This window comes from Pteropus vampyrus, unplaced genomic scaffold (genome assembly GCF_000151845.1).
Source record: "Pteropus vampyrus isolate Shadow unplaced genomic scaffold, Pvam_2.0 Scaffold44, whole genome shotgun sequence".
Classification (NCBI taxonomy): Eukaryota; Metazoa; Chordata; class Mammalia; order Chiroptera; family Pteropodidae; genus Pteropus; species Pteropus vampyrus.
Genome location: NW_011888825.1, coordinates 3,596,590 through 3,616,909, shown reverse-complemented (window position 1 = coordinate 3,616,909; position 20,320 = coordinate 3,596,590). Strand labels below are relative to the sequence as shown.

The 20,320-nt window shown below is 40.3% G+C and overlaps 1 protein-coding gene across 1 annotated transcript in view; it reads right to left on the bottom strand.

The window, feature by feature from the left end:
* Positions 1-20,320, bottom strand: part of DNAH9 (dynein axonemal heavy chain 9) — a 327,356-nt gene that overhangs the window by 304,054 nt on the left and 2,982 nt on the right. The window contains exons 2-6 of the mRNA XM_023529851.1: positions 14,805-15,001; positions 12,002-12,160; positions 10,791-10,921; positions 6,443-6,654; positions 4,611-4,844 (exon numbers count right to left, since the gene is read on the bottom strand). Of these exons, the coding sequence (XP_023385619.1) occupies positions 4,611-4,844; positions 6,443-6,654; positions 10,791-10,921; positions 12,002-12,160; positions 14,805-15,001 (933 nt within the window). The remainder of the gene's footprint in view (positions 1-4,610; positions 4,845-6,442; positions 6,655-10,790; positions 10,922-12,001; positions 12,161-14,804; positions 15,002-20,320) is intronic.

Sequence of the window (20,320 nt, the reverse complement as noted above, 5' to 3'; positions counted from 1 at the left end):
ACACAACACTGGTCTGTCAGTTACTAGCTATGTGACTTAAAGCAAGACACAACTTTTCTAAGCCTCACTTCCCTGACCTGCAAATGGATTCATTGATACCTGACTTGCCATGAGGTTACTGAGTGACATGAAAAATGCCTTGGTGGGATTGAATAAATGGTAGCCATTGTAATTAACATCACTCTGGTGTCATTGGATCAGATTAGTGGATAAGAGATGTGTAATGGTTGATAAACAGGTGCTCCTTTCCAGATAGCACAAAGAACATGGGTTCCAGGCATCTGACTGGACTGACTGGGTCCTATTCTTATGAAAAACCATGCAACTGTTAATGGGGTGGTAGGAGGGGCTTCCATTTGTGCTATGGCCCTTGAAGTGGAGAATCAAACTTGGGGGTAATGGCAAGCCCCACAAATACAAGCTTGTTCTCGAAAGAAAGGTCACACTGCCCACCTTAAAAGAAATGCCTTCGGAATTCATTAAGGGAGAGCACAAAGCAGACATTCATAGATGAAAATCTCAAAAGGTCATTGGGAAAAAGACTGTTTACTGGACAACAGCGGCCAACCTTATGCAGCTAATGGTCTCCTACGTGAGCACATGCTCAGGCAGGACTGAAATGGAAGCCTGCCCAATTAGACCTGGATGAAAAGAGGCGGTAGAGAGACTGGAGATGGCAGAAAGAGCAAGGGAAACGTGGTGTATATTAGGTCAGCTTATTACCTATCTCCCTGCTAATCACCTCGCATAAAACCTCAGCAGGAAATCATTTTGCCTCCAAGTGAATCACAGCTTTACAGAAATTTTATAATGAAAGAAATGAGGGCTCTTTTCAAGCTGCTTACTTACTGCATTGTTTGGAGGGAAGAGGCCGCAGGCAGAAACATAAACAGGAGATCTGCAGCATCTACAATATTATGGCACAAAAATGAACTCTGTGTGTGCGGCGTGTGTATGTACATGGTATGAGGTATACGTGTGTGTGGGCTGTGTGTGGAGTGTGTGGAGATGTATATGTGTTGTATGTATTCTGTCTGGGGTCTGGCGTGTGTGTAGTATGTGTGTGGGTTATGGGGTGTGTGTGCATGTGTGTGGTACATGTGTGATGTATGTGATATATATGTGTGTACAGTGTATGTATGTTGTATGAGCTGTATAATGTGTGTGTTATGTATTGTATGTGTGGTATTTGTGTGGTGTGTATGTGATGTGTGCATGGTGTTGTATGTATGTGTGTGAGTATAGTGTGTGAGTTGTGTGTAGTGTATGTGTGCAGTGTGAACTGTGTGTATACAGTGTGTGTGTGTATGTGTGTGTGTTTGTGTGTGCAAACTGGACCATTCAGCAGGAAGGCAGGGTGAGGGAAGGAATCAAGAAGTAGCTGAAAGATTCTTTTTCTCTTCGATTTTTGACTGTTCGTTCAAATTGCAAAGATTTTATATACTTTTGGGATTTCCTTAGCAAGCTGTAAAGTCAAATATTTTTCTTTCATGGAATGTGAATTACAATTTTACCCAAATGACTTTTTTAGAAAAAAGACCTAGAAATCATGTGGTAAAAACAGAGTGTGCAAAGGCAAAATAGAGTGTATAGGGCAGAATAAAATCACAGAACCAGTTTGGGACCCTCAGAATGGAGGGAGGGAGGAAAGCACACTTGTAGAACCCCCTAGGGAAGTATCCAAGTTTGGTGGAAAGATGATACTTGGAACCATTTGCCTTTGGGTACGAATCCCTGCTAAACCTCTCAGAGTCATGTCATGCTGGGCAAGTGAATTGATGTGCCATGTTTAACTGTTCATTTGTTACAGTAAGGGGATTGATACCTATCTCTTATGATGGTTGTAAGGGTGCAGATTCTGGCATGAGATAGGCTCTTGAAATATGTTAGTTCTTTATTTTTCTATTATTTTTCCTTCCCCTGCTCAAGGGTTATCTTTCTAAGAGATTAGCTGTATTATGGTTGTGAGGAGGAGGAGGACGATGGTATCTTGAGAATGCAATTACTCCACAGGCTGCAGATCTGCTTGAAAATGCTCAGCAGCATACTGCACCCCCATACCCCTTCCTCATCATTTTAACAGGCACCTGAGGGGGAAGAGTCGTCTGCACAATAAAACTTTCTTGTGAAAAAAGAAAAAAAAACAAAACAGAAAAAAGCAACATAAATCAGAGGGGAAAAAAATTTGAGAGAACTATGGAGATTAGCATAACCCTGGATGTGAGCATGTAGAGGGTAAATGCACTGATGTAATTTTATTAACTTGGCTTCATGAATTTATTAATTGCAGCTACCCACATCTCAGTGGCCACATACTGTATTAGAACAGCAAGATGAATAAGGCTAGGTTCATGCTAATTTCTTGCTGGAGAGAAGTAGATTAATCCCATTTCAAACAGGCATCGATCACAGAGTTACACAGAATGTTAACTAAAGGGCTGGGTACATGAAATCTGCTTGGAGACAATCAATAGTCCCATGTCTTGCTGCACTGAGCTGAGTAGGAAGAAGTGGGGGATGAGGCTGAGCAAACAATTGCTCCCAAGAGAGAGGGCAACAACTACTAGGACAGGGGGGTAAGGAGCAGCCACAAGAAAAAGAAAAATCATGGAAATTCAGGATGAACAAAGAGCTAAAGGGAAACAAACAAACAAACAACAAGCTTGGAACAGAGACGGGGAAGACAGACAAATAGAAAGGGAAGGAAGAGGAAAAATAAAGTAAAAAAAGAAAAGCAGTAGAGAAAAGAAATAGTGGAGTTTGACCTAAGAGCAAAGAAGTGAAGACAGAGTATGGTGGCATTCAAGTCATCCTCTAATTAAACTGGGGCAACTGCTTTTCATTCCTCTGTGCCCTTGAGTCAGAAAGAAAAAGGAGCCGGAGAGCTGACTATTGTGAAGATAAATGACTCTGAAGAGACTTGTGGCCATGGCTGCATATATTTACTGAATATACCCCTCAGATTAGGTAGCCTAATGTTAGAATAGCTGTCTATACGCAAAGTCACATCATTAGCATGTGTGCATAGTGTCTGAGGCCCCAGCCCCATAGTTATTTCTGAGCTGTGCTCCACTTCCACTCCCAGGGACCTCTGTAGGACTGAGGAGCCTGCAAGGTAGGTGGTAATGGCACCCTGGTGAGCCATGCCTGGGGCAGGTTGGAGCTGGAAGTCTGTCACCTTGGCTAAACAATGAGAGAAGGGAGGGGAAGGGAGGAGAGATTAAAATGGAAATGACTGCAGATAAAGAAGACATTTAGGAAAAACCAGATATCAATTATTTATACTCTCCATGATCCCGATGAAGAATTTAAGGTGCACTTTTCATAAGTTCTAGCTTCTGGCTTTTTAGCTTCTATATTTTCTGTCTCTACACCCTTTCTCATCTTTCCCTGGTGAATTCCTACTCCAGTTTCTAAATTTACTTCTCACACTTCCCATTCTCTCAGAGCCCCTCTGTGTTAGGGATTCCTCTTTCTTGTTCCCAATAACACACTGATTTTGTTTGTATCATGGCTTTTAATAAACTTTGCTGAAATTTTCTGATTCTGTTTCTTTCCATTCCTGGATCTCCTCCACTAGTCTGTCTATTTTCTCTTGTGCTCTGGCTATTGGCTTCTTATAGGTAAGCCATTATTTGAGTCATCATTGAATCCTCAGTGTATAGCTCAGAGCCTGGTAAGTGGTGCTGCTGGATCGATGTTTTTGAACTGAAATGAATAGATTCAATCTCTTATTTTTGTCCTTATAATCCCACAGTTTGTGCCACTCATCATAGCCTCCTCTTAACATATCCTCTCTCATTATCTCAAATCTCTGCTAATGATAGCTAAAAACATGATTTTAATTCCTTCTCAGTCTCCTTGGCTACTTTCCTAATCTTGAGCTTGACCCTGAATTTCTTTAAAAAGTTTTAAAATAAGTATGCATTTCACTTTATTGTGCCCACTGCCTTCCCCCCACAAAGTTCAATCAGCAATATAGTATTTTACAGTGTTAAAAAGACTTGTTAGCCATATTAAATGTTGAAAGCAAAAACAATTTTTAAAAGTTTCATGTCTCCTCACCCTGGTCCTTGACTAATATTCATACTAACTTTTAAATAATTGGGAAAAAGATAATTTGAGCAAAAGTCACATTTCTTTTGCATGGAGATTCAGTTAGTCTTATTGTTTTTGGAGCTACTTTCAGGGTGAAGGAGCGCAGAAGGATAAGTTCAAAGCAAAGCTTTGTGCAAATGGCCAGCTGTATACAGATTAGCTCATTTGCATTTTGCATATCAGATTTTCTAGCAAGAGTTTATTTAAAACAAAGTTTAAAGTTATGGGCAATTTAAAAACCAATTAGTTTGAATTAGTTGACTCATTCCTTGAGCTTTCTTCCTAAATGAGTCTATGATCAGAATTTCTTAAAATTCTAATAGACCCACCATTGCATGATAATCAATACAAATGATCAATACAAATATTTATTGAATCTTATTATGGGTTCTCCAACCAAAAGAAGATTGGCCGCCATGTTGTGTTGGTCATTTTCCTATTTCACTTTTTGGATCTCTGATCTGCTTACTCCAGCATGGAGCTGAGAGCCTGAGGTGAATGAACACTCTCACCTGCACCATGTGCAGTCGTCTCAGGAAGCCATCCAATCGCACAAAGACCAAAGAAGACTGGAAATCCCACTCCTTGACTTCCTGGTCCTCTTTGAAGTAAGTGTGGAGATTCTCCCTTCTGTCCTGAAAAATCTGCTTGAAGAAGTTCAGGGTGTCCATGACCACTTGAAGTTTTCTCTGACTTTCTTCTACCTCACTTCTCATGAGGTCTTCTGGACTGAGATAATCAGAAGCCTGGAATGCAAACACAATAGTGTCACTAAGCTTGGTTGCAAGTGCAAGACATCTCACAACGTTGCCAAAATGAACTCTGAAGAGAATAATTGCCTGCGTTATATTTTTCAGAAGCATATTATAGGAAACATTTGACTCCATGCCCACAGGAGGACTGGGACCTGGGCTCAAGCCAAATAGTCAGTGATTGGCTCAGGGGTAGGGAAGTGACCAATTGGAGATGAGGAAACACCATGAATCTTTTTGGGGGCTAGCTGGGGATGGGGCAAGTGTTCTTTCCTAGGTTTCTTTTCTGACTTACTGATTTTCTACAGTAAAATAATTTGAGTGCAAGAATTCTGTGAACCATAATTATTTTCCTGTCTCCTAGAGACTTAAACCTGGAGAGCTGTGAAGATGAAGCTGTTAGACAGCATTTTCACCACTACAGGGAGGACAAGAAATAACTGAGTCCTGATGGCATTATGTAAGGTTTAATGGTAAGTCTGGGTTGAAGCTAGTCTTACTATAGACTTTTAAGGTACCCGAGCCAATACGTTTTCTCCTTGTTGATACTAGTTTTGGTTGAGTTTTCTTATATTTTCAGCCAAAAGAGTCTTGGCTGACAAACATGGAGTGATGGAAGAGCACTGGTCTAGTCATCAAATAACCTTGCTTCCAATCCTAGGTTGGGTAGCCTCTAGCAACTTAGTTAACCTCTCTGAGCCTTCGCCCACATTTTAAAATCATCATCATCATCATCCAAATAAGGCTCTCCCTGCCCACAGGGTTCACCTGAAAATGACCACAATCATGAATGTCACAGCAATTGGAGCCTGCAATGTGCTCTATAGATATTATTATTAGTTATTCTTTGAACTTGTTCATTGTTTCTTCAGGGTCACAGCTCCTTAGGGGGAAAAAAAGCCAGTTTGGGAGAAGGTCATCCAAACCTCCTTAAGGCCTCCAGTTCTGTTCACAGACACATTCTTCATGGTTTATACTGCCCTGGTTGATGTTACAGAAATCCCTAAGAAGGGAGAGCATAAAGTGTGTGATCTAAGAAGCTGATCTGTAGCTCATGGGCACCAAGTTCTTAGCGGCACAGGGCGCACTGTAAGCCTTGCCATGCATGACTGCATAGGAGCCTCACAATCACCCAGCTACCCTGTGAGAGGGTCCTCTTCTTTTTAACATTGCAAAAAGGAGAAAAGTGAGACACAGAGCAGATAAGTAACTTGCCAGGTACATACAACTAACAAGAGGTGATGCAGGATTTGGCACAGGGACGTTTGACTCTAGAGGCAGCATTCTTAACTGTTAGGTTTCACCTCTGACTTAATACCAGTCTGTCAGCCCAGATCATTAAAGAGGTCAAAATTCACCACCCCCACCCTTCTTCGGACCCCGGATTTGGGGCAGAGAGGAAAGGAAGACCAGGCTTTCCACATATTCCAGCACTACTGAAAACGTGTATTACTGGCTTGTGATTAGTAAAATAAATCAAGTGGGAGAACCGTTTGGATGATAATTCTTCCCATGCCCTGAAAAAATGCACACTTTACTCAATGTCAACCAGCCCCTAGAGAGAGGTCATTGAGAATTTTGGGACAGCCAACCTGCTGGATGAGAAGATTGCAGATCTCCTGGAGCAGCACAGTGAGCCGCCCTGGGGAGCGGTAGGACTTGCACGAGGCCCAAATCAGACAGACCACGTGGAGCAGAGGTCGCAGCCATGGCTTCACCTCTGGAAACTCCATGCCCTCTAGGGTTTCTAGGTGGTGGTAGAGTGGCATCAGATGTGTGTGGATGTCCTGCGCCTCTGTCAGAGCTGGAAGAAATTGAAGACAGTCACCCTACCCTTCATAGGGCCCATACCCACTGAGTTGGAGCCCTGGTGCCTGGAAAGAGAAGGATCTGCAAAGCGATGACTACAGTTTCTCCCTAAACTGAGAGAGCAGAAGACTGGCTGATCCCCATAAACTTTTCAGCTCTTATGAGGAAATACTGAAATATGAAGGGCCCTGGACAGCTAGGATAATGGTCTGAGGATCCTCTCTCATATCATTCCTATATCTGGACTTCTTCCTGGCCCTCTCAGCCCCAGTCGAGTGTCTGTGTTTGGAATATACTCATTAATTATTTGCTGATTCCTTGGTGTCTAGTATCTCTTGAGGCAAAACAAAATAGATGACAGAGAATAGATTTTAGAGTCTGAAAGATCTGGCTTCAAATGCCTACCCAGACACTTAACAGTTGTAAGACTTTGGGCACATTTAACCTCTCTGAACCTCAAAAATAGGCTGGTGAGTAACTAATGAGTTCTTGTGAAGGTCTGAAGGTAGCACAAACAGAATCTTCATACATAACTAGCACAGTGACGAACTAAAGCAGGCGTTCCATAAATGGTAATGTCTCTGATAAATATTTGCTAATGAAGAATCTCATTGAGTTCTTATGGAAGATAAGTCACAGACTGATGATGGCAAGTTCTACTGGTTTTCAAAGCCAAGAAAATCTCCTATCATTTCTTTTGAATACACCCAAGAAAAGAGAGGTGACTTTCACCAATAATCTTGTGGTGACTGAGAGGGAAAAGTAGGAAAACCAGTAGCATCAGGTATTAATTCTTCATAGCAACTTAAAAAGAATGTAAAAGTCCACTGAACAAACTAAACTGCAAGGAGTGTTTATAAAGGCTGGTTCTTTCCTAGGCAGATCATCAGGCACTATCATATGAGAGCAGATGGCATTAGGTTATATTATGTGGAAGAAGCTCTGCATTCATTTTAAAGGAAGCTCAAAATATACCTATTTAGTAAACAGTTTTACTATGCTAGGCATTGTCCTACTTACTAGACATATACTATCTCATAGAAAACCCTGCAAAGTAGCTTTATTATTCCTACTTTATAAATGAAGAAATTAAGACCTAAGCAACTTGCCTCAGGTCTTCTTGTGAATTGGCCAGCTCTGCCTAGCTGAACAAAAGCAATATTGTTCCAAGTTTATTATGTTAAACCCCTGGATTGATGGCTGTGAGACTCACTTCACACAAGAGTTTGTGATGTATACATTTGTACTTTATATATCAAATGGAGTTGCGGATAGTATGTGAATTGAATTTTTAAAAGTCAAATATCATGGCAAATTGATTAGAGCAGTAATTCTTAAATGGGTGAGCTGGAGGTATCAAACCATTGCGTGGGGCTGAGGGATAACAGAATTCAACAGCCATTCTAATGAGTATGTGCTCTAGTTTTCACAGATGCCATGAGGAAAGAGGCTGAGACCATCAAGTCAGAGGAACTTTTTCTTTATCCTTTTTTTTTTTTAAGCTAAAACCTCCTTTAATCATGCAAATAAACACGCCACTGATTTTAAGAGCATAATATTTGAGGGGTGGCTCATCCAGTCCAGGATGCAATCACTTTGGCTTGGAAGGCAAATGAAGAAAGAGAGATGAACAGAGTTAGGCTCACATCTTTTAAAACTGTAAATATAAATGGGCAGTTGTACAGTGATGAACAGTAAATTTTTAACAACAGGTTCTTCTGGGACAAAAGACTTTATTCGTAGCATTCACTGATTTCTGTGGTGTATTTACTACCAATATGCCCATCATGTCTGGTTTCAAGCTACCAACTGGACTTCACTGAGTTTTGGAGAGGAAGAGTTGAAAAGATTTGCATATAGTGGGCCCTTATGAAAAATTGCAAGCCAATTCAACTCTGCTCCAGAGCATCACCGGACTTTGACTTCTCTTCCACACATATCCACCTGCAAAAGTCCCGATGGGTAACCAGGTTGTACTATGCCAATCTTGGCTCCTAGTGGCCAGAGATGAGAACTCCTTGATTAGTCTATATTACCCTTGTTGTTTTCCCCTCCAAGGTACTGTTGCTTCCTGTTTTCCAAGGTTCTTCATTGCCCAACCAATTCCACTTCAGACCATTTCGTTTCTACACATTTTCTTACATTCTTTTAACCTCCTCCTTTATTTCTCACTCTTTCCTAATCCATACCTACAAATCCAGAAATATTTCTTTTCCTCGCCCTCTCTCTAGTCTGTCAGTGGGTCAATGAAAAACCCTGATCATGACTAATATGAATAATGTACATAGTATATCTATGGAGGATAAAAAAAGACAGATTCTCTGAAATTAAATGAGAAATGAGAAAATTAATTGCCAGCCTCTAAAATATTTTTATTTTGCCAAGACCCCACCAAAATTTCTGACCAAATCTCTACCTAACTCTTCTAATCAAAGTTTTGCTTCCATCATCAGAATTGTTATATATTTCAAGGATTTCTATTTTTACAGTAGTGTTTATCTGGTACTATTATAATTACGTTGTTTTTTTTCTAATTTCGTTCATTGCCGTCATATACTCTATTGCAAACAACTTTTTGAAGCTGGAGTGGGAAAACAAATCTTTTAAAAAAAGTAATCAATGTGAATGATCATTATCTATTAATCTATTAATGTAAAAAAAATATACTTGGGGATCTAAAAAATCAACTCACAAATATACTTTTACTACATGTTTTATTTCAGAGTCCCAAATTATAGCCATTTGCATATATTTCCTTTAGATATTTGTCATGTCGGTGTACAACCTATAGTATTATTTAATATTTTTCTCTGAACTGACTCCCATTTTAATCTAAATAAAATCATATAAAATGAAAACTTCAGATCACTACCATAAATGGAAAACTAGTATCATTTGCCAAAAAGTTACTATTTAACACATTTTTAAATATACCTATCCATATGTCTTCCACAATCATCTCTCATACCAATAGTGATATACATACCCCTTTTTTAGACACTCGTACAATTTTTATTGAACTATAAATTGGGAACAACAGTTATTTCTTCTGGGATAAACAATCTCTCAGTGAAGCAATAAACTGGGGCCTCAAGATAGATCTTGTTCTATTATGTACTGGCAGAGTAGACTCTGTGATAAGATTTTAGGACCCAGAAAGACCTCAAAGACTAGCTAATTATGCCAGCTCTTCTCTGTTATACAGCACATGTCAAAAATTACACCATTGGAGCGTTTATTCTTGCATTTGAGCGGTTTTCAAACCCCACACCATTAGGAGAAGGTGGGACAAGGGATCAACCAATGGGCTAAAGACACAGGACACTCTTCTCTTTAACAGAGCAAATATACCTTGATTAATTTTATATTTTAGACTTACACCAGAGATTGTATTTAAAGAAAGAATTCCAATAGAGAAAAAAGTGTTTGAAAATCACTGCCTGGATTAAGCGTAAATCATATGAAATTGCAAATACCTTTAAAAACACATTCTGACCTATGATACTGAAGAGCTACGAGGAGGTCTGAAGAGATAAAGGAAAGAAGCAAAGTACACTGGTGAGGGAAGTGGGAGCCCTGAAAAAATTTACCTACTGCTAATTATAGACTTTGCTGGCTTTGCAATTTTGACAAGGGCTGATCTTGTCTGGTGCTCAGATGGCCAGGAAATTGCAGTCTCATCTGACAGTAGGAATAGAAAAGGCAGAATTGGGCTATAAGTGGAATAGAGACTTCTCAAGGAGCCAGGGGCAAAGGGACCTAAATTCCAGGGGTGAGAGATAACAACAAGCACATGTATAGTGTGGTACAGTCAGTAAAATACATACACTTATATTATATCTCAGCAGCCTAGGGAAGTAATCAGGGAGTGTATGTCCTATAACCATGGTATACAATAAAGCTCAGAGAGGTTAGGTGACTTTCTCTAGATCACAAAGCAGTGGAAATACAAACAGAGCACAGGATAGCTGCTTTCCTGCTTCTAGATTTGGTATTCTTGCCATCATGCTAGACTGTGTTGGGTTGGAGGGTTCTAAGGACTTGACGCTCCTGAAATCAGAGAGAGAAGATAATTCACTAAATAAAAAATTCGAGTCAAATGCATTTATGAAAATACTTGCTGTTCCTCACCTGCTACAACATCTCTGAACATGGCTTGGAAAGCTGGAAAGTAGCTGCTCTGAAGCTTGTCCAGGAGTCCCACCATGCCTCTCACCTTTATTGTTCTTAGTTGATTATAAATGTATTCCAGATCCTCAGACCTGCAACACCACGGAAAAAGGTGAATACAGGTGAACATCAGGAAACTCAAGGCACAGTGTGATGACACACCCTCAGATAGACAAGAGGAGCCCTGTCTCAGAGTTCTTCCACGGAGGCCAGCTCCAGACCAAATAGCTAAGACATTTGTTCCCAGAACAGTAAGGGCAAAAGCCTGTGTAGGAGATATGGTTCAAAGGGGCAGCTCTAGGAGGTGACAGCAAGAAAAACTGCTGTGACCATCTGGTGGCTCAAAAGCTTGGCAGCTGGAGGTCATTAGCTCTTATCGTAAGGATTGGAGTGGGGTAAGAGAGGTGTCAGAATGAGACTTTTGGAGAAGGCCCCACAGTAGGTCAGCAGAATGGTCATAAATCAGGTAAGAGGATGAGGCATTTCAGCATGGTGGCACAAACAGGGCTGGAGCTCTACCGCCATTCTTGGTCATATGACATGGATACTCTCCACTCAATGCAAAGATAGGGACATCTGCCTCAAATATCTGTCTTTCTCCTTTTGAGTAAAAGATTAATCAGCAGGATGATAAATAGGAACAAGAAAGTAGGGAGGTAGAGGGAGAATCAGTAGGAGCATTAATTAGGTCTTTCTGAAACTCTGGGTCTGGGACACAAAGCATGATGGGCTTTCTAGCCCTACTAATGACAGGCTGGGAACTTGGAGAGTCTGTTCTGCAACCAGCTGTCAAAATCTCTATTTTTCTCCAGATCCTTACAAAAAGTATGTGTAAATAGCCTTGACTGTCCAAGGAGAAGGGATTAGACAAGTATAAAAAATATATGAAAGAGAGTTAATTAATTTTACATGTAGTTGAAAGAATCTTTGAAAAATGTCAGAAGATGTACTGACTACAGCCCAAGAAAGGAGGGGCAACTACTGAACCCTAGGGAAAGTGCATTTCTCCCAGAACATAGGGAAACTGTACCCACCCAAATGACACTGAGCTGTCTGCTTTAGGAATGATGAAAAACACCTGGTAGTGAGACCAGACTCAGTGGCTGGCTCCCCCAGGCCATCGTCCTCTTTTAGATATCTGTGTACTCCCCAGGGTTTAAGTATGTGCCTACCTGCTCTTCCAGAACTCCAACTCCACCTTAGGGGTAGGATTGTCCCCTTGTAGGAGTGGCTGGGAAGACTTTCTCTTGAGTACCACTTGCACTTGGTGGATCCATTGGATCACTGAAGATTCAATGGCATAGATGACTGACTTATCTGTGGAATCCAAGCTGGAAAAGACACAACAAATCTCCTGAAACACTGGAAATAACTTAACTCTGGGTGTTCCCGCAAACAGAATCACAATTAAGAAAAAAAAAAAAAATAGGTGGGAAGCTCCATCTAGTTCAGGCATTCTTAACTTTTGTTGGACAACAGACTGTTGAATAGTCAATGAAAAGTACAGATCCTCTCCCCCGACAAAATGCTTATGAATTCATGCATACATAATTAATCATACACAATTATTCAAGACTCAAGGCTTCACCAATATTCTGAAGACTAGTTTAAGAACTTTGACTCCTGTCAAGTCTTTCTGTCAATGCAGAAATACACTGGACAAAAAACATTCACATGACTACCCAACCCTTGTTTGAATCCCACCAATGTCAGCAGGCTCCCCACTTGATAAAGCAGTTCATTCCTCAGTAGATCAGCTCTCCCTGGGAGAAAGTACATCTCTACATTGAGAAAGTACATCTCTACATCTCACATTTACTTCCCTGTGATTTCCTCATTTTGGGCTTAGTTCTGACCTCTGTATCAAGAGGAAATAGGTTACTTCCTCTTCTACAAGACAAACCATCAGCCATCTGAATACCAATATTAAATTTGCTTTGTCCTCACTTTTCTAGTGAAAAATAGAATTCCCAAGCCTTCTACTTCATATACCTTTTAAACAAACAAACAAACCAGGAATATTTTGGAAGGAGTTAAAAATAAAAAAAATACATTTTGGTTTGCCTTTTCACCAAGTCTTAACTGAAAATTGCTCATGCCAAGAACTCAAGACACAAATGAAAACAAAGAGAGGCTATCATTCACATTTTCATGCCAGGAAACCAACTTCACTTAATTTAATCAAATTCATATTTGTTGAGCAATGATATAGCATAAGTGATTACAGAAGGTATTAAAAGGAGAAGATATTCACCTTCCTGAAATATTATCCAGCCTTTTGGGAAATTATCAAATTTGAACAAAGGGAGACAAACTCAACAACAATTATTTTCACATACACTGAATGTTATGTTAAAAATATAAAAGGAAAAGGAGAAGGGTAATTTGAATTTATTTATTTTGAAAATTGAGTATTTTTAATAAACCACAATAAGTTTTCCAGTTAACTGGGAAATTGCTTCAAATTACATATGTAGCAAATTACTTCCAATAGCAAAAACTCATTATAATTACATTGCCATCCTATGCATTACTTATTCTTCAGATCAAATCATGGGCCCTGAATACACAAAGACAGTAATACATTAGGAAACTCCTGGCATTAGGGCAGACTGAGCTCATGTAGGAAGGCAGCCTGTTGCCACAAACACATAAAAATACTCAGTAGTCTCAGGCATCTGTGGCCAATTGGCATTTGGGAATTTTCCTGTGTTGTTCGATGGGAGTCATTCAACTTGGAAGTCATCTACTTCAGCTTTCATTATGACCTCCTTCCTCCAGATAAACCTTGAAGGTGCATGATTAGTATATCCTGGACATTAGCAGGCCTTCCATTTTGACTCTTGGCCGATCCGTAATCTTAAATTCCTCTTAGTCATTATAGCTACCATTTATTAAGCACTACTATACGCTTGGCACTGTCCTAAGAGCTTTATGGATGCCATCTCACAAGAACCCTGAATGTGAGGTAGGTGCTAAGGTCATCTACATTTTATAAATGAGGAAAGTGAGGCTGGAGAGATTAAATGGTTGCTTCTAAGTCACCTGGCCAGTAAGTGGCAGAGCCTGGATTAAAAGTCAGAATTCCGAGCTATACACTAAGTTCTATGTAACCAATGCTAAAACAACAAGAATGTGATTTTCTTACTACTACCAACAATGGTTTAAAATGAAATTGTTATAGGCATTTTTATTTTAGTGACTTAAAACTCAGCAGAATATATTATTTTCCATGTTTGGAGAATTCCTTTCAATTTAAGCATCTTATTAAGAGTTCCTTTCCCCCTTCCCCCCCACCCCGCCCCGAATATAACAAAATGTATCATTTAGATACAGAGCCTAGCTTGAAAGAAAAAAAAAATCCTCATTGGACAGAAACAAAGATAGCTCATAGCTGGAATAGTAAGTGGAAGCTGATGGTGGCTATAACTCTTAAGAGAAGAGGCACAGGATATGTGGACTTGAAGCTCCAATGGAGCCAAATTTGTTTCTATTTGGAAAAAAAATCTCTGAGACCTGAAAAAAATCTCCAGCTGCTAGGGGAGGAGAGCCTGGAACTGTAACAAGAGCCACCAGAGTTAGTTTGTGACATTATGTGCTGGGTAAATGCTGGGAAGTGGCATGGCTGTCTCCCAGACCGGAACTGGGTCTTTGCCAGTGATGAGACACTGTCCTGATAAGTAAAATACTGAAATCAGTGTGGCTGATTTCAGCTCTGAAATAACTCTTGGTGGAAAAAAGGCCACATTGCTGTGATAGCCTTAAAAGACTTCAGGCTGAGGGACTGGGGCAAGAGTAGTAATCAGCAGAAAACATACAGTCTGAAGATGTTGGCCAATAGAGAAGCAGTGGACTTGTGTGCAGAACAGAGAGATGTGCCGAGTCAGGAACAGAAAAGTCATAAAGAAAACATTCGGATAAAACAGCATCTCCCATATCTCAGAGGCCCCATACAGCCAGGCTGGCAGTACTTACAGAGTCTTACTTTCAGAATCCACAAATTTCATTTTTTCTGAGCCTACTGGAAGAGGCAGCAAAGTTTTCCCCCTCACTTGTTCAAGGATAACCAGGAGGTCACACTGGAGGCTGTGGGCATGCTGCTGGACATCTTGACATACCACATGAGGCCAGTCTAAGTGATTCTTCTCATTGGCCAAAACAGGGATAACAACCTGTAACAGAGGTGTACAGGAAAGAAAGGCAGGCATTCTACTTCTGAGATCCAAAAGAAATATTATTCTCAAAAAGGCCCAGAAAGCGATATACAACCTGTATTGCAAGTCACTGTGTTGTAAGGCCTGATATTAAGAACCAACATATATACTTGCTTTACATCTGGTAAAAACAGGAGAGCCTGGAATAGCCTATCACAAGCTTTCATCCCCACTCTGCTCCTGCACATAATGCCCCCTCATCAAACAGCCCTTCTTATCAAGGGGACCAGGCATGGTTGGTGCTTATTCCTGGGTAGTGGGCTTCAGTTCCCTGTCAGCCAATGAAACTATTCAAACAAGCTAATCCCATCCTCCCACAGGAACCAGTGGGCACCACACTCTTGATACTACAAAGTTTGACTCCCACAGCCCCTGGTGGTTCCCTTTGTTCCCAAAGGCAATCCCCTCTGTGTAGCTCTGTGTGACATGGTGTCCTCCCTCCTCCTCTGGGCTATTAGCATATGTGACTAAATAAACTGCCATAGTCTCATCTCACCAGTGTTGTATATGCAGCCATCCCCATAAATCAAGGGCAGGAATCCTATCTAATCAATAGGGTGACTAGGAAGTGATTTAAATAATCACAAAGGCCAGAGGCAAAATATAGAAGAAATGCAGGTAAAGCTGACTGTCTCCAGGTGGTGTGAGGGGGCACCTTAAAAAAGTAAAGTGAAGTTGAGGATCTTGAAAGATATCTGTAGGGTGAACATTAGTTAGTTTAAGACACTCAACATAGTTCTTCTTTTGGTACTCATCTCTAGATCCAGAGGTGGACATGTGAACAAATCTGAACCAATGAGAATCAGAACAAAGTCTCTTATTTGAACTTTTAGAGGAAGAGAAGCTTTCTTTTATCTATGAGTCTGGAGCTACTGGTGGTGATCTTGCTACCATATGGAGCCTTAGAACAGGGTCAATATGGAGAAGAGGGAGTTTACAGATGGAGAAAGTCCAAGGCCTATGACATTATCTGAGTTCTTGAATCAGGCCGCTCTTGAACTTTCTGAGCTAGTTTAAATTGAGTTTTCTATCATTAGCAACTTAAAAAAAGTTATAATTAATACAACTTACTAGAAACCTCTGCATGACAAGAGCTCACAAAAAAGGAACACTAGAAAGAAAAACAGAGGATCTAGTAATGTGATAAGGAACTACTAAGTAAATAATGAAAAGGAAATATGAACTCATATGGTTGGTTGGGTTCAGTATATGACCAATAAGTCCATGTGACAATAAAATAGAACACCTGGATTCTAAAATAGAATACACATATGGATTCTACATGTGAAATCCAAGAGGATGACCCTTGCCTAATCTGTCTGGAAACAATAACTGAACTGAGAACTTAAAGCAACAGGTGAACAGAGTGCTTCAAGAAATAAAATGTCAGAAATTGAGCTGAACTCACATTCATGTTAAGAAATGACCCTTGGGCCCAGGGCAGAAAGCCTAACAGGGAAAATAGGATAAACAGGCAGGGACTATATCTTATTTGATCTTTATATATATACATATACGCATATGCATATACACATATGCATACACAGTCCTCCTTTGGGTATGGCTCTCAACAGAGGTTCATAGAATAACTGAATGTTGTATGCTGTTTGAAGAAAAAGTGGTAGATGGGTTTGGGTTGGATTTTGGAGGGCTTTGAGTGGTAGAAAGATAATGAATGTGAACTCTATGAAATTAAAAGCCACTCGTTCACTTATTCAATGAATATTTATGAAGCATCAAGTATGTGCTAGTACTATTCTAGGTACTGGGAAGGTACATCAGTGAAAAAAAACATACAAAGATTCCTGACCTCATGAAGTTTATATTCTAGGAGAGAAAGAGTCAACCAACTATAAGATCTATGAAAAAAATAATAAAGCAGTTGAGGATCAGGAATGTGGGGTGGAGGGGTTGCAATTGTAAATGGAGTGATTGGTGCAGGCATCATTAAGAAGGTAACATTTGAACAAAGACTGGAGAGGATAGGGAGAGTGCTGTGCAGATATTTGGGAGAAGCATATTGTGGGTAGAGGGAACAGCCAGTTCAAAGGCCCTGAGGTGGGAGTATGTCTGGTATAATCAAGAAGCAGTGTAGAAGCCAGTGAAATTGGAACAATGTGAGTAAGAAGAATAGGGGTGAGTAAAGGTGGTCAAGTTACATGCAGTCTTGCCTGTAGAATTTTAATTTTTACTCTCAGAGAAATAGAAATCACTGAAGAGATTTGAACAAAGGAGTCACATGATCTGACATCTTTTTTTTTTTTAGCAGGATCACTCCAGCTGCTGTGTTGATCATAGACTCTAGAGGGCAAAAGTGGAAAAAGAGATCAGTTAGCAAGTTATTAATATAATGCAGAAGACAGTGGCTTGGCATGGGGTGGGGAGAACAGAGGAGATAATAAAAACTGGTCTGATTTTATATAAATTTTGAAGGCTCAACCTATGTGATTTCTTAATGGATTAACTTTGGAGTTGTGAGGAAAAAAAACAGGACTCAGGACACTCCAAGGTTTGGGACTTAAACAATAGGAAGAATGGAGCTGCCATTAACCGATGTGGGAAAGAATAACAGGAGTGTTTTTGGACATGTCAGAATTTGATATATTTATTGGACTTCTAAATGGGGATATTGAGTACACAGTTGGATATGGTAGTTGGGATTTCAGAGGAGCATAAAAGACTAAAAATAACAATAATAAATTTAGGAGGTGTCAGATACAGATAGTTTAAAACTCTAAAGCTGAAGGAATGCCCTAAAGGACATGAGAAGAAAAGGTCCTACAGCTCTCCAATTTTAAGAAGTTGGGAAGAAGAGGAGGTATCTCCAGTAGAAACTGGGAGGAATGACCATGGTGACAGGAGGAAACCAGAAGACTAGTGTTCTGGAAGCCAAGTGAAGAAAGTTCTTCCAGGAGAAGGTCATCATGAGCTGTGCCAAATCCTGCTCGCAGGTAAAGCAGGAAAAGGACTGATAAAAGGCCATTTGATGTAGTCTAGTGGAGGTCACTGGTGGCACTGACAAGTTCTTTAATCTCTCTCCTGTGCAATGTGAGGGTAAAGCCTGATAAGTAAGTATGAGAGAAAACAGTAAAAGAATGAGACACAACAAGAATAGATACATATTCTAGACATTTTGCTCTAGAGGGGACCATAGAAATGGGATGATAGGTGGTGAAAAGAATGAGGATTTTGTCTGATGGGAATTATATAGTGGAGAAAGGAAAATAAGAATGTAGGAGAGAGGGAAGAATTGCTAGAGCTACCTTCTCAAGGAGATGAACATGGATGGTAGCAGTGTTAGGTTTAGGGCTAGCATCAGATAACAGCAGATAGTCCATCTGCAGCAACGGAAGGAATGTCAGAGTATATGAGTACAGATATTGACAGATGGGGTAGATATAAGAGTTTGGGAAAATTTTATTCTTTTTCCTTTTTTAAAAAACTAAGAAAGAATCATAAGACTCACAGAATTAGATTGAGAGGAAATTTTGGACATTTGAGGGAGGAAAAAAAAAGAAAGTGCATAATAGTGATCCAGAAGAGCAAGAAAATAATTGGGAGTGTGGGAAGTTGGCTGGGACGCATAAAAGGGCTACTAGAGGTTCAAAGTCATGAATTTAAAGTGGAGTTCTGGTTTTTCACAAACCCCATTCACCTCATAGGTGCAGGGATAGAGTAGGCAGAGAGCTGAATTTCATCAGGATTGTCATTTTGCAAAACCAGTATGACAAAGTAAAGCAGAAGCCAGTCAGGAGTTTATACAAAAGAATGATAATAATGATGGAGCACAGCAATAAAGATGGGTAAGGAGAGAAAGAACATGGGTGTGGGTGAGGGACAGTGGGAAAACAGTAGGATCAGTGGATTGAAGGTCTCAGGAGGGTCATGGGAAATTGGAGGGAGTGAGTTGGAAAGACAGGAGTAGTGGTCAGAAAGGGGATGGTTATTGGTTGGTAATGCAAGGTCTGGGAATGGCCATGGGGAGAGATGGTTAAGATAGGGAGGGGGACATGATCACTGGAGGAGAAAAGTTCAAGGAGCACAGAGGCCAGGTTATTGAAAGGATCACTTATATGTCTATTGAAATAGTAACTGTGGTGAGAGTCACAGTGATCCAGGAATCCAATCATGAAGAAATGAAGGCAATGCCATCAGTATATGCTGCTGCAATGAGGAAAAAGTGGCTTCATCTGATGGCATGAGATTCAAACTTTTCAACAGGGATCTGGAAGCAGCAAGGAGGAGCAGGGAGGACACATATTGCACCTCCAGGAGCAGAGTTACCAGGCTAAGGGAGAAATACAGCTGAGTACATAAGGGATAATTGGGCTTAGGTAGAGCAAGGCGATGAGGATCAGTCAGAGAAGTGAAGAAGATTTTAGGGGGAGGTAGAGTGACAATAATTCTTGTCCTAAATGGGTTACCTACAACATAACACATTCTGTTCCTGGAGTCCTAATATATTATTTCTAAGTTTAATGACAACCCTGATAGGTAGTTTGACCCCGACAGAGGTGCTCACATCACACTGATAAATTTGACAGAACCAGGATTTGAATCCAGGTCTATCAGACTCCCAATCTCATGCTTCCTTCACAAAACTCAAAACTTCAAAACAGCTTCCAAGTTTCAGAGCTCTAGGAAAGAACCTGGCAGCAGTAAATAAAATGACTGGGAGAAGGGAGAAAGGGAACAAAATTAGTTATTAAATTCTATCAATTCGTTTTTGGAAATATTTGCTGGATGGATTTTTTTTTTAACTGTGTACTAGTATAATGGGGCACACCTACCCCACACCCACCCCTAACACAACACAAGAAGACCTCTCAGCCAGGTGGGATCTTTTGGCTTTAGTTATGCTGAGTCCAAGGTGGAAGGAGGAGGGGAGCCTGCAGCCAGGGGTTAGCTAATCCACAGGTGGAGAGGAAAGTAAGCAGGAAAGCTGGGAGGGAAAGGAGGGACTTCAGGGGTGAGGGGTTAAGCAGAGTTCTGAAGAGGCACTGGATCAACTTCAACTTCAGGGTGTGTAAAAGAAGCAGATGGGAGAGGAGCATGTGAATGGCCTAAGGATTGCTGTTAGAGGTTTTGAGAAATGAAAGTAAAGGCTTAGAGGTATTTTAAAAATAAATTATTTTATTTAAATTTTTTAATAGATAACAAATTTACATGGTACAAATTTTAAAAGTACAAAAGCTTGTACAGTGGAAAATAAGTCCTCTAGATACCCTGGTACCTCAGTCACCCAGTTCCCCATAAGGAACACTCTGTTAATGAATG